This window comes from Pseudoliparis swirei, chromosome 9 (genome assembly GCF_029220125.1).
Source record: "Pseudoliparis swirei isolate HS2019 ecotype Mariana Trench chromosome 9, NWPU_hadal_v1, whole genome shotgun sequence".
Taxonomy (NCBI): domain Eukaryota; kingdom Metazoa; phylum Chordata; class Actinopteri; order Perciformes; family Liparidae; genus Pseudoliparis; species Pseudoliparis swirei.
The window spans coordinates 1,506,289-1,520,532 of NC_079396.1; the positions used below are offsets into that span (position 1 = coordinate 1,506,289).

Genomic DNA, 14,244 nt, shown 5'->3' on the forward strand with positions numbered 1-14,244 from the left:
AACCGACCCCCCTCTGGGAAGAGGCCAGTGGCCTCCACCAAAGGGTTAATAGCGCGGCGTCTCCCAGCGAGGCCGCTCCACGCCGCGCTCGGAGGATCCATTTTGCTCCAGCGGCTTCACCAGAACATCGTTTTTTCTGTTTCACGCCGTGTTGAAACGTCTCGATGCGCAGGAAGCGCTGAAGACGAGCTTTACTTCCAAAAGCGTCCGTCACTTGTAATCTAATAAATAATAACGAGGCTTAATCTGTGAACTCATTTTTCTCCGCTCTCTGATTTGATCTAAATTGGTGGGCAACTTAATTCTGGTTACCAGGCAACGCTGCGTGATGCTGGAGACGTTTCTAGACTCACGTCCGCCACCTTGAATTCCAAAATATTTGACAATCCAGCTCTTTAAATGGGACTAAAACCTGCTCATTTACTCAGTGTATACATACTTTTTAAAAAGTGCAACGTATGCAAAAAACCTAAATTCTTTGCATTTTCTAGTTGAGCCATTAGTTTCAGCATTGCGCAACATTGAGTTGGTTTTAAGATCGCAAAAAAACTCAAAAACCTTCTTGGTATTGACCCCTAAAAATGAAGCACCATCTCCATGTGATCACTCATCACGGGTTGTGGGCGTGGCCTCGTGGCCACAGCAGTCAGAGGCCTGAAGCCAGCCAGAGTGCACGTTGAACCCTCCGCCACGCGACCTTTGACCCTGAATAAAGGCCCGTCCTGCACCGGAGCGCCGAGACAAAACACGACCCTCGTGGAGTAAAGGAAATGAAGACGAGCGCTCCTTCCTCTGGACAAAGACACCGGCGTGGCCGTGAGATCTGTGAGAAGCACGATGACAGCACTTTATTGTTCATAAATGCTTAAGTGGAAAATGCAAACGTAAAAACAAATACACACAATTCAAAGAACGCAAAGGAAACTCCCGGTGGACGTGAGGTCACCGCCGAAAGGAACGCCATAGAGTTCCAACTGAGCAGAAAGAGGAGCAAACGCCGAGAGCACGGGGCGCTGAAACTGGAGGAGAAGAAATCATTCAAATTAAATTAAATTAAAAAGGAAATACAAAAAAAAAAAAATCTAAAGCCAAAACAAATCAATTCTGTTATTTCTTTTATATATAGATATATTATTTTGCACAAAAAAAAACTAGGTTTTTGTTAAAAAATAAACTTAAACGTACAAGAAAATACCAGCCACCAAAGCGACAACTATCGTTAAGCATAGGATGTAGAACACGCGAGGCTACCTGACGGACAGGTGAGAGCAAATATTCAAGGTGGTCCGCGGCCGTCTATCCCGACGTCTAGAAGACTGTACAAATATACACGACATGGAAAACAAGAGGTGGATTATCTGGTCAGTTTAAGAAGCTTCACCGCACGACAACTCAATATCTTAAAGCCACGTTCACAAGTTCAGTGGCTAAAAAAAATCAACATTAATAATAATAAAGACCTCAAAGCACTGAAGTAAAGCGAAGGCAGCGGAAGAAAGAAAACTCCAGAAGGAACCGTAAAAACGTTCACAAATCTCCAGGTGGATCCTCGCTGCTCGTCGAGTCCTTTAAAAAGTCACCGGCGGCTCCTTTTGAGGCCCCTCCTCCGCCGGCGCCCGGCGAGGTCACCGAACGGAGTCTTTGGGGCGTCGCCGGTCAGACCTGCTGCTCGCCCAGCTGGGCGCCGTCTCTCCTGCTCCTCGCGGACGACGGCACAAATTTAGGAATGATGATGGGGTGAGCGTCTCTGTCTTTAGCCGCCTCCGCGGGCGCGAAGCCGTTCTCTACGTACGCCTCTTCGTCGTCGTCGTCGTCTTCATCGTCGTCGTCCGACGTGTCTTCTAGGTTTGAGAGGCTCTTGGCCCCCGGCTCCATTTTCTGCTCAGCGTCTCCCTCCTCCTCGTCGTCCCTCCGCCGCTCGTCTTCATCGCTGTCGGAGTCGATGGCGATGGGCTCCGACAGGTCGAGAGGTGTTCTCTGTGTTGAGGCGCTGCTGATTGTCTTGGTTTGCTCTCCGGTGGCGCCGCCGGGTTTCGGGGCGGACGGCGGCGCCGCCCCCCCGTTAGCGGCGGCGAGCTCCCTGTGTCTGCGGAGCGCCCGCTCCGACAGCCCGAGCCGCGTCCTGGAAGTTCGTCTCTTGTTGCGGACGCCTTCGTAGGCGCCGGGCGCCACGCCCGCCAGCCCGTGGCTCACCTTGCTGAGCTCGTACATGCTGAAGCCGAGCAGCACGCCGGCGCTCTGGGTTTCGCAGTCCTGCACGCATTTCCTCCTCTTGTTGCAGAAGTGGCTGGAGATGTCGGACTTCCACAGCCAGAGGCTGCCGGCGAGCTTCTCCACCTCTCGCCGCGTGGCGTACGGCGCCCGGTTGAAATACCGCGTGAGGAACGCCTTCCTGGACTCGTACGACTCGTTCTCGTGTCCCTGGGGGTCGAGGGCCAGGACCACGGGCTCGTCGGGGTTTTCCACAAACGCCGACGAGCCCGTGACGTCCCGCGGGTTGACCCTCTCCCCGGGCGGCCTCCTTCGTTTCGGCGCTACGGGGTCGGGGCCTTCGCCGCCGGCCCGCTTCGCGGCGCCGCTCGGGGACGGGTTGACCCGAGGGGACTGGGCCACCCGGGCGGCGTCCGGCCCGTTCTGGGTTTTCCCGACCCCCCGACAGTGCACCAGGTGGAGCGTGATGGTGGAGGCCGTCATGTTGCTGGTGTAGACCCCCAGGCAGTGGATACACTTGTAGGTCAGCTTCTTCTCCACCGGGTGGACCGTCTGGATCACCTGGTGCCGCTCCCTCAGGTGGTGGGCCAGCGAGTCCGTGACGGGGCCCTTGAGGATGGAGAAGCAAAGCGGACACAGCGTCTTGGTCACGTCTCCCTTGTAGGTGACGGAGGCCTGCGGCGGCATCTTGGCCGGCGAGCCGTCGGCCGCCCCCGGGGGCGTTTTGGGCGGCGGCTTCTTGCCCGACACGATGGAGGCGGTCAGGGCCGCCGCCGCCGCGGAGATGTTGTTGTTGTTCTGAGCGTGGAACGCCACCGACTCCTCCGGCGCGTCCCTCATGTTGTACGTCGTGACGATCAACTGCACGTTCTTGGGGTTACCCTGCTGCAGGGTGAGGTCAAAGGTCAGGGGCGAGTCGGTGCGCGGCCCCACGCTCTCGTCCGGGTGCGACGACCGCATGTGGGCCACCATCTTCTCCACGTCGTTGAAGGTGGCGCGGCAGTGCGGGCACGACAGCCCGTGGATCAGCATGTGGTTGAGCAGCGTGTCGCTGGGCAGGTAGCGGTTGCAGTACAGACACTTGCTGGTGAAGTTGTGGATCTTCATGATGTAGTTGGCGACCGCCGGCACCTTCTCCGCCTTGTGCTCCTTCTCGAAGTGGGCGCTGTACACGTTCTCCGGGAACAGCTCGTTGCAGATGGTGCAGATCTTCCACTTCTGGGTGTAGGAGACGCCGAGCGCCGAGGAGCCGCCGCCCTTCTTGGCCGTGACGGAGGCCACGGTGGTCTCGGCCGCCTGGACCCGCGAGCCCAGGGAGTTGGACTTGGAGGCGTTGACCGGAATGCGCAGGCCGCCGGGCGAGACCAGCTGCTTGGCCGCGTGGGACTGCTGCGGCACGGACACCTGGGCGTTGCCCGGCAGCGTCACCCTCACCTGCTGGCCGCCGATGGAGAACGACTGGGTGGTGCCGGCCTTCAGACGGATGCCGTCGTGTTTCATCCCAGAGAGAAAACTCTGGGCGCTGAAGCCCGCCTTGGAGGAGACGATGACCCGACCCATCTGCTGCGAGCCGGCCGGCCGGGTGGACGCCATCACCGCGCCTTTGGGGCCCATCCCGATGATGGTCTTGTCCCCCTGGGTTCTGGGCGGGATCACGACGAGGGGTTTGGGACGGGGGACGATGACGCTGGTGTGCCCGATCATGGCGGTCACCTGGTAGCCGATGCGCTCGTGGTCCTCGATGACGTGCTGGACCAGCGCCTCGTAGGTCCTGGGGACGAACAGACACTTCTTGCAGTGGATCTGGTTGCTGTTGCCGTTGTTGGCGTGATGGCTCTCCGCGGCGCCGTTCTGCGTCTTCTCCCCCGGCTTCACGATGTAGGGCTGCGCCACTTGCTGGAAGTGTTCCCGGTAGATGTGCTTGCGCACCACGTTGTACAGAGGGTCCCTGTAGGTGCACTTCTTGCAGTAGTACACCGCCTGCTCCACACTGTTGCCGCTCCGCTTCAGCACGCCCTCCATCAAGAGCCCGCCGCCGGCCGCCACCGCGCCGCCGCCGGGGCCCGGCCGCGTGGCGCCGCTGGGCATGTGGAACAGCTTGATGTGCGTCTCCAGAGTCTTCTTGTTGCCGTTGTAGGTGCAGTACGGGCAGTTGAGCAGGATGTTGTTCTCGAAGTCCTCGCTGTGGACGTTGCGGAAGTGGCTCTTGTAGGCGGAGAAGTACTTTGAGGAGAAGAGGCAGCCGGTGCAGCAGAAGGGCTTCGACCTGTAGTCCTGCAGAGGGACAGAGAGGGTCACTTCACACGTTCTGACATACATCAGCGCTACGTTCACGTGAGCGTGCGTTTCAATGTCAGCGCCACACACCTGGACTTTGGTATGCGACGGTTCCCACATGCACACATCGTCCCAGTTGGTGTGCTTGATGTAGACCTCCGGAGGAATATAGTCCTTGAAGTCCTAAACAAAAAAGGAAATTAAGATTAGTACCGATGATGAAACGGAGACGCAATCGCAACACGATCCTGACTGAATCAACGGAAATATATTACAATATTTTGTGGGTGTTTTTAATGTGTTTTCTTTAGAATTGTGGCATGATATGGGATGTATATTCAGGCGTGTATAAGAGTCAACACATGTATAGGCGTGTATGGTGTATATGGAAGTAAAAAGGGGAACTATGGAGAGAAATATGGACGGATGGAATAGTTTCGTGAAAGTATTGTTAGATGCTTTTAGCATTAATCATTTACATAAGAATAATATTCACGAGTTGATAAAATATTTGCTAATCATTCTAAATAAAAAGGGAACAACAAATCGAAAGGAAAACATTTCAAAACAACTATTATAAAAAAATATTTTACATGAAAATTGTTCCCGGCTTTCAGTCCTGATAAAATAAGTCAATATTTAGATTTGTGGTTTTTTGATAATCTTCCTGCTCAGCTACAGATTCCAGCTCAGTTCTCACGACGATGACATCCCGACTCCACCTGATCCGTAGAACACTTCAGGTCAGTGTCTTTGTCTGGATGCTGAATTATGTAAAGTCTTTGTTTCTGTTTCCCTCCTGAAGAGCGTCTTGTCCACTAAGTGAGATGGACGGCTGTCTGAGCCTCGTGACATTAATCTGCAGGCCTCATGGGTCCACGACGGGGTCCAGCTCACAGACTCCCATCAATATGCGTGCTCTGCACTTACACAGCCGGGAAATAAAAACACATCTTTTGCGACTATATCTGGAGTAAAACACAGATTAGCACTTCAGTGGCACTTAAATAGCTCTTATTGTGGTGCTTTTGTAGTTCTATGTTGAGGAAATGTTACTTTCTGTATTCTTGTTGTTCTTAGTTTGTACTCTAGGTTGATGCACTTATTGTAAGTCGCTTTGGATAAAAGCGTCTGCTAAATGACACGTGATGTCATGTAACAGCACCCAGCACCGATGAGCCGGATGGAAGAGCAATTACTATCAAACCAAAACTAATTTTCCCACAGAATCCAAGCGTTGAAGTAAGGCGGGAATGCATCCTGAAAGGGTTACACTTCGACTTAAATGAAGAACCTGACGCTACAAATATCCAAACCAGAGCCAAGCTCAAGCAGCTGGAGATGAAAAGCTGGAGGGGAATATAAATTCTTCTGAAACGACAAAGACCACGACAGAAACACCAGCGCTCACATCCAGGTGGTCTCTGCAGAACTCCAGGCCGATGTCTCCCAGGACCCTCTTGACATTTTTCCTGGCTTTCCGCAGACTGCCCAGGTTATTGACGGGGAGCTGGAACATTCTGCCCACCTGAAGAGCAGAAGACACACAGACGGCGTGATATCGACAGGTACCGTGACTGACCGTGTGGCAGTCATGGGAATGAACAGTGCTGCTGAAGAGGACCGTGAGTTAGCAGAGTGCGAGGCCGGAGAGGACCGCCTCCATGACAACACGCACGGCTTCCACGTGGATTACATAAAAGGCCTTTTGGCATTTAGCCGTCGTGATGTGTGGTGGGAATCAGCACAACAATTATTAAACTTATATTTAATAATAATAGGGGGAAAGTGGATCAACAAGCAACTGGCTGGATTCATTTGTAAAAAGCACAGATACACTCCAGCTCTTATAAACCTGGGGTTGGAAGGACACGTTATGTTTTGGAGTGTTGAGTTCATCCGATTTGGCCTTCACCATCTTGGATTATGGTCGTCAGCAGCGACCTGTCAACCACGGTCCACCCAGTCAGAGCGGAGCACCCCTTCCATCAGGTCCGGCATGAGAGAAGGCACCTTCTGCCAGAGAAACAAGACGGCTGCTCGACTCCAGGTCCAAAGGGGCCATCTCTTCCCGTCTCTATTCACGTCTGAGCTTTGTGTAGTGGGGTCAAAGGTCACTGTGGCACGATGACATCAAAGCAGGTCAGGGACAACAAACAGGCCCACACGACTCCTGCTCACAACGCCGCTCATTTCCCTTCTCGATGAAACACCAAGCGGAGAACGTGCGGTTCCACCAACTGTTGGGCCTGGTGAGGAACCCAGAGAACCAGAGACGTCCCCGCCCGTCTGGCCGACCTGCGTCTGTCTGTCTGTCAGAAGAGTGTGAGAGGGAGTGAAACACACATACCCATGACCACCTCCCCTCCCTCGCTCCCTTTTCTTGCTTCTTCCATTACTTGCAGATGGCGCTAGAGAGGCGCTCCGTTATGTAAGCCTCCCGACTCTCTCTGCCGGCCCCCTTTTCTCGCTCCCTGCCTCGCAATACCATCACAGAATGGCGCCTCCTATTGAGTCAGCAGCAGCCTCTACAATATGTCTGCAGTGGAGGGGGAGGGAACGGAGGGAGAGGGGAGGAAGGGAGGGATGTTGGAAGGGAGGAAGGGGAGGGACAGAAGGAGCGAGAGAGATCAGTGAAGGGGGAGGGGAGTGCGAGAGAGGATGAGGTGGGGTGGGTGAGGGAGGGGGGGAGCTAGGAGGAAGGGGAGGGAGAGAGGGGAGGGGTGGGAGAGAGAGGGTAGGGAGTGAGAGAGGGGGGAGCAAGCGAGGGGTGGGAGATAGAGGGGAGGGAGCAAGGGGAGTGAGAGGGGAGGGAGTGAGAGAGGGGGGAGCAAAGGGTGAGATGAGAGGAAAGGAGAGAGGACAGAGTGAGCGACAAAAGTGGAGGATGGGGGGGGGGGGGATGGGGAGGCAGGGAGGTCGGACAGACAGACTCAGAGGAGAAGGAAGGGAGGGGGAAGGAGGAGAGTAGGATAGAGATGGGGATGAGGGGGGAGAAAATGGAAGAGGGTGAGAGGAAGAAGGAGCTACGGCTAGGCAGGGGAAGGGAGGGGGGTGGGAGGAAGAAGAGGTAGAGACGAGGAGGAAGGGAGAAGGGGAAAAAAGGCCAAGGAGAGGCTGAGTAGGAGGGAAGGGAGGGAGAGAAGGAATAGGCGAGGGAGGAGAGGAGATAGGAGGCTGCTCTGCTGAGGGCTGCTGGCAGAAAACAGGTTTCCTCTTCACCTGTGTTGGGAGAAAAGGCCTCAACACCTTCAGCCAGGGAGCGGCTCCCTCAGCCCTCTCCCTGGGGCACGACGCCCCGCGTTCTGCTCGACGACAGACGGTTACAACCGGTCCGGTACGGGGAGAAGCTCCTGGTGACTTCACCGTATTCACACCAACAACATGAAAAAAGTTTGGGATGCTGAAAATGCAACCGGGTCATTTGTGACAGGAGGCTCAACACCTGACCAGAGCCCTTTAGCAACACACGCCAGGGGGCCGTCTGAGCATCAACGTGTGTGTGTGGAAGATGGTAGTGATCTGGTCGTTATTTGACACTGACCACGTGAAGGTATCAAACGATTGGAGTGCATCACAACTCTGGGGTCACCTGGCTGAACCTTGATCAGGCTTGTGATGACCCCCCCCCCCTTCTCCCCAGGTTGAAGGCATACATTAACAAAAAGATCGTATGGATGCTCAGCCCACCATCTGAGTGAGGTTGTGCATATAGCTACGTTACATCACGTGTCTTTCAGGACACAACTCTGGTGTATTAACAGTGTGGGTACACTTTCAATATTCGCAGCATTGAGAGAAAATGTTTTTATAAATTAAAAACTTCTAAAAGATCTGCGAGCTCTGTCCAGTGGACACGAGCCAGTGGATCTACGCGTCGATTGATATATCTGACAGTCTCCGGATCGATCGGCTCAGGCAGCCCGCTGACAAAGAATGGGGACGCACCGCGCTGGGTTAGCATGCTAAGCTAACGCAACTCGCATCAACAACACGGGCAGTTCGAAACTAATGCGACCATGTCTGTCCCCCCACACACACACACACACACACACACACACACACACACACACACACACACACACACACACACACACACACACACACACACACACACACACACACACACACACACACACACACACACACACACACACACACACACACACACACACACACACACACACACACACACACACACACACACACACACACACACACACACACACACACACACACACACACACACGCAAACATGACGTTACCGGAGAAGTGATTCAACTCGCGGTTCCGTTACCCCTCTCCGGACTATCCGTGAGCGATGACAGCCAGGTTACCGTCGCCGTAACGTTACTTCCACCGCAGGCAGCCCCGGATAACGGCTGAACTCTCCGTCTCGCGCTCGCTACCGGCTGAACTCTCCGTCTCGCGCTCGCTCTTTCGCGCTCCCGTCCCCGTCTCGCGCTCGACCGTTAAACCACCAAGTTGTACCTGCGCTTCGCACCCAGCGCTCCCGCCTGAGTGAGAGGTGTCCGCGGCGGCGGGGAGACGACGCGGGGACACTTCCACGGACCGTCTTTCCCAGATAGAGCTCGGTGAATTATCCTTTTATCAGGTGACAACTATCTCCGCAGGGGGGAACGAGCCCGCCGGCCGTCGGTCGACCCTCCAAGCCGGACTCTCCCTCGCCGAATAGGGCTCTCCTCTCCCCTGTGGTCGGCAAACGGGAACAGAAAGCCTCCGAGCCTCATTAGAACATGAAAGCCTCCATTCCCTTGAGCGGTGAGGGCGGACACGCGTCCTGCTGTTGGACCCCCTCTCAAACAGGGTAGCCCGGGTGTGCCTGTGATAGCCGGGCTGCCGACAGCGTTACGCTCATTCTTCTCTCTGACAGACAATACACACACAGCCGAGAAACTGCCCGATCCAAAATGGCGCAAATAAAAAGGGGCGGAAGTGACATCTACTTGATTAGCATACATAATCTCATTGTGAGAGCCCCGCGAACTCGGTTGGCTCACGGAAACTCTTGATTGGTCCATCAATCACTTTGGCCAATTAAGCTTTAAAAAAGAAAGACAAATAAACCTACCTCGTCCTTCTAAAAACTGCAGCGGGCCTTTGGTTCCCGAGCTCCGAGTCCGTGAGGTAAACAACCCGACAGAGTAGTGGCGGGAACCGGCCGACAGCGGGCGTCCTCCTGGAGTCGGTTACTCCTGGTTGGTGCGCATGCGCGATTTGGCTACATCTGGCGTCCCCCCCTCCCTCACTCCCCCGCGCAGGCTCGGATGTACACAGCCTTCAGCACCCAGATGAAGCGGTACCAACGGTCGGGCCACCGATAGGTGGCGCTGTGCTACACTGCTGATGCCCAATGCAGCCAAACTGACCGGGACTACTTTCCTTACGCGTTGCCTGTTGAAGAACAGTACTGTGACACTGCATTTAAATGGTTAAACCCATAACATTTGCCCCACTACACCCCTCATCGACACCCAATTCTAGGCCTCAGGCGAGGCCCCTCGAGGTGCACATTCCACGATGAAGTAGAACAGACACAAACCAGTACAACACACAATAAACAGGGCTTGACAATCCCGCCCTGCACTTTCATCGGTGAAAGGAGTAAAGCGGGATGTTTAATGTCTTTCATAATTAATTCATATAATCATCCTGCTGTGAGTTGGTAGCCGGTTCCCCATTTAAGGTTTTGACTCATTGTAAAGAGAGAAAAAAAGAGAGAGATGAGAATCAGAAACAAAAGACTGTTTAATTGTAAACAACCAATCACAGGGGTAGCAGTAGAACGTGTACTTGACACCCATCTGACAGCCGTGTGTGTGTGTGTGTGTGTGTGTGTGTGTGTGTAGCGTTCAGTCAGCTGTCTGGACTGGGAATGACGAGACACCATGTGACGCCACGTGCTGCGTTCAGGGGCTGATGGGAATGTAGAGCAGTACGTTCCTTCAGTATCCAGAGACGACTACTGACAGCAAACTACCTTCTATTGGCCGCTACCGGGGGAAGTCTCCTTCGTGTGACAGCCGGACCGCTCCTGTCCCGTTCTATTGACATTCTGATTATACTGTATTAAGGACAACGACTTTAAAACTGAAAGGAGCGCTCGGTGATCGCGTGACGTCCGAACCGAAGACCGATGATCATGTCGTGGCGAAGAGCGTGATGAGTCCTTTCACAAACGACACGATCTCGTTCCCTCCGAGTTTGGACTCTCCGTAAACTCGATCCACGAAGGAAATGGGCACCTGAGGGTCGGGAGGAGACAAGAGAGAACGGTTGGGAAATCCCAGCTGCAGGGTTTTGTGATTTAGAGCATGAGGTCGTTAAGCGGAGCTAAAACGCAGATTTGTCGTTTTCAAACCGGTTATTGTTGTGGAAAAGTATTAAAAATCACAGTTTAAAACCCACTGCCATTAGACCAGTTCTTTCTTAAGCGGTAATTATCTGTAAAGTATTATCTCATATTCATGGGCACCTTTATTGCCTTAGTAGAATAAAGAATAAACATTTAAAGTATTATATGCATTGGAAAGAAACGGACGTTGAATATCCTGTAAACTATTTGATTTTGCTGCAAAGTAAGAACATAAATGAAGATTGTTAACGCCTTCTCACGAAGTGAAGTCTAAAAAATAAATAAAAAAATGTTTAAAGACCAAGACCAATGTCGTCCGGATGCAGAAAAAGTAGTGAAATTATCCTTTTTTGGTTTCACAAACAACTGATTTATATTACTTTTTCACATCCTTAGGTGGGGTAACAATTTAGAATCTAAAGAAACATCATCACCACATAACTTTAAGTGTGCATTTTCTTTCCACCCCCCCATCCTCCCATAAATACATGAATGAATGAATTGGGGCCTCACTTCTCCGACTGTGTAGTTGAGCTGTCTGGCGCGGACGATCATCTCCATCTGGAAGACGTACCCTTTGGACACGCACCGCTCCACCAGACTCTCCAGCACAGACTTCTTATACAACCTGAGGTCAGTGAGGGGGGAAAACACCGCATGTGTTCAGAAACACGCCCCCGTTGAAAAGAAAAGTCACCGGCGCTCATTCCACTTACCTGAAGCTGCCCGTGAGGTCCGAAGCTCCGGGTCTCAACAGCACCTGACTCAGAAAGTTGGCTCCCCGACTGTGAACGCGAGAAGATGACGGAGGACGGAGAGAATCAGACGTTGTTCGCAGGACGAGGGCGAGTGGAAAATGTTGATGGCGTGAAGCTACCTGATGAGTTTCCTGCGCAGGTCCCATCCGTACACGCCTCCGTTCCCTTGGTAACGGGTACCAGACACCAGGTCGTAATCACCTTCCTTCTGCTTGCTGACAAATAAAACAAAACAGGTTATCAAAAGAAGAATTTAGTTTATGTATTCAGAAATTCATGTTGCATAAAATGTAAGTATTATTATAGAGATTTTTTTTAAATTACATAATAGGGAATGGAAATTAAGTAACACTTACTCAATAAATTCCAGGATGAATTTGGGCTGGAAAAAAAGAGAAAAGGAATGATCAAATAATATTATGCCAGAAATTAATATTAATTAATTAATTTTATAGAACAAACAATGAATTGAAAACAATTAAATAACTCTCTGTGAACAAGCCCCACTCACATGATGGGAAAGATCTGCATCCATGATAATGATGAAGTTCCCGGTGGCGTGCTTCATGCCGTGTATGTACGCGGTGCCTTAAGAAGGAAGCGGAGGAGCTCATCAGTCGTTGGCAAATGTTACTGGAACGAATACACCTTTTTATGTATTTGTTTCCCACGCAGTTTTGAACCTACCGAGGCCTAACTTGGTTGCTCTTGGTCGTAGAAGCTGAACCACAGAAAAGAGAGATTATGAGTCTGCATGAACATCCCATGCACCATTATCTGACTGAAACCCACGGTTAATGCTACGCAGTAAACAATGTCAATAACACGTTTGTTGTTGTCTCTATGAAGGTGTAATATATATTCATTCATTCTAATATATCTTATAAAATTGTAAGAAATGCAAAGGAGTCTGCCCAGAGTGGTCACTGTGAGGGCTTTACTTACTATTTTATCCTCTCCATAGATTTTCTGCAACTGCTTCGCCACCTCAAGTGTCCCGTCTGGGCTTCCGTCGTCAATGACAATTATCTCGTAGTTGTAGCCACTGTAAATACACGATCAACTTGAGTTGCGTAATTTGGTTCGTTCAAGTGTTGAACCTTTAACACACGCGCGCGTATACACACAATAAAACAAAGAAAAAATACACGACCTCCCTCTGATTTAGTGACAGCTCATCACTGACAGACATTAGCTAACTCCCCACAACAGCTAGCTCGCTCGAGCTACGTGGCTCCGCGGGACTTCGCTCACCTTTCAGCGAAGTATTTCACCAACAGCCACACGATCAGGGGCAGGTTTTCCCTCTCGTTGTAGGTCGGTAACAGTATCGAGTATTTGTCCTGACTGTCCCGGTGTGGGGGCGAAGTTTTTCGGCTTGCCATAACGACGTGAATCTACGGCCAGGTAACACCACCGCGTAAAGCTAAAGTGTGCGACAACATCCTGTTTGTGCTTTTCAAAATAAAGTGAGTATCGGCGTAACTAGTTTGGAAAATACAATGGATGGCATACTTTTTTACATGTTTTATAACAAACAGGCAGAGAGTTTATAACTGTTTATATTAGCAGTAGTGAAACAGTACAGAGAACATAAACGTGTACATAAATTAGCGAGTTTGTTAATCTCAAGTACTTCACGTTGCGATGTAAATTACTCAGATTCTGACCTCGCTACCATGATGATAGAACACATTACCTATTGATGCTCATTACAACTAGCTTGCCTAACTTTTACGTTGTACAAGTATTCTCCAATGATTTTAGGAGGGCAACATGTTTATTATTTTGAAAAACAAACAAAAATGTCAGACCAAACAGGAAACCGCGTGTAACATTGAGGCTAATTTAACGAAGCCGCCGGGGATCGAACGGGAACTTCCGTTGTGCTCTTCAAAATAGACCCGACTGGAAACAAGTCTCTCTTCGCAGACGTTCCAACGAAGGACTATAACATTATTATTATTAATGATGACAATAATAATAATAATAATAATAATAATATAATTATTAAAGTATCCTTTCGCTCAGTAGAGACACGTTTTTAAAGAAAGAAATAAACACTTCTTCATAAGACACAAATTAATTAAATTTATTAACAGGATTTTAAAAATCACACACACACATACACTGTTTATCACCTGAACCCCATTGAAACTGGAAAATGTAAACAGGAATTTTCAATACAAAAAAGCTACAGTATAAAATATCATGAATGAATAACTGCATACAAAGAATATAATAAAAAATATACAAAGTATAATCCACAAAGGAGATTCTCACAGTATCATTTATACCAAAAATGAAGCTTTTACACCATGGATTATGCGTTGTCATCATCATTGAGGCAGTTAAGGTTAGAATGGCAGATGAAATATGCAAAATTTGACACGGCTAAACTACTTGGCATCGATACAGCGCATGAATACATGATCATGGTCATAAAAGGTTTCAGTGCGAATAAGATGGAGAAGACAACACATGCCCGATCCTAATGACACAATATGTTCCTTTATGATGGTTCCTGTTCACTCACTCATCACTAGTCTATAAAGAGAGCGTTTTACTTATTCTTGGTTCTCAGTCGTTTCTTCTTAAAAGTCAAAAGAAAATAAGGTAACA

At 50.7% G+C, this 14,244-nt stretch overlaps 3 protein-coding genes across 7 annotated transcripts in view; all 3 read right to left on the reverse strand.

Moving 5' to 3' along the window:
• Window positions 1–821: 821 nt before the first annotated feature.
• adnpb (activity-dependent neuroprotector homeobox b) lies at window positions 822–9,668 on the reverse strand. 5 transcript variants are annotated; one of them, XM_056421955.1, is made up of 4 exons: window positions 9,581–9,668; window positions 5,900–6,016; window positions 4,579–4,671; window positions 822–4,485 (listed from the first exon to the last, which is right to left on the reverse strand). In XM_056421955.1, the coding sequence occupies exons 2-4, from the start codon at window positions 6,005–6,007 to the stop codon at window positions 1,657–1,659; spliced, it is 3,030 nt and encodes a 1,009-aa protein (XP_056277930.1). In that variant the 5' UTR covers window positions 6,008–6,016; window positions 9,581–9,668; the 3' UTR covers window positions 822–1,656. The 5 variants fall into 5 exon arrangements, with proteins under 5 accessions (XP_056277930.1, XP_056277929.1, XP_056277931.1 ...); XM_056421954.1 differs by lacking the exon at window positions 9,581–9,668 and adding an exon at window positions 8,980–9,562; XM_056421956.1 differs by lacking the exon at window positions 9,581–9,668 and adding an exon at window positions 8,754–8,973.
• A 571-nt stretch (window positions 9,669–10,239) lies between these two features.
• On the reverse strand, window positions 10,240–13,052 carry dpm1 (dolichyl-phosphate mannosyltransferase subunit 1, catalytic). Its single transcript, XM_056421981.1, has 9 exons — window positions 12,877–13,052; window positions 12,568–12,667; window positions 12,310–12,343; window positions 12,134–12,210; window positions 11,979–12,004; window positions 11,742–11,837; window positions 11,581–11,649; window positions 11,378–11,492; window positions 10,240–10,754 (listed from the first exon to the last, which is right to left on the reverse strand). Exons 1-9 carry the CDS (start codon window positions 13,005–13,007, stop codon window positions 10,650–10,652), a joined length of 753 nt encoding a protein of 250 aa, XP_056277956.1. The 5' UTR covers window positions 13,008–13,052; the 3' UTR covers window positions 10,240–10,649.
• A 641-nt stretch (window positions 13,053–13,693) lies between these two features.
• The window catches only part of LOC130198882 (collagen alpha-1(XX) chain), a 43,314-nt gene continuing 42,763 nt past the window's right edge, over window positions 13,694–14,244 (reverse strand). Inside the window, exon 42 of the mRNA XM_056421950.1 lies at window positions 13,694–14,244. This exon is cut by the window's right edge and continues 238 nt beyond it. The gene's annotated coding sequence lies outside the window, so the exon portion shown is untranslated.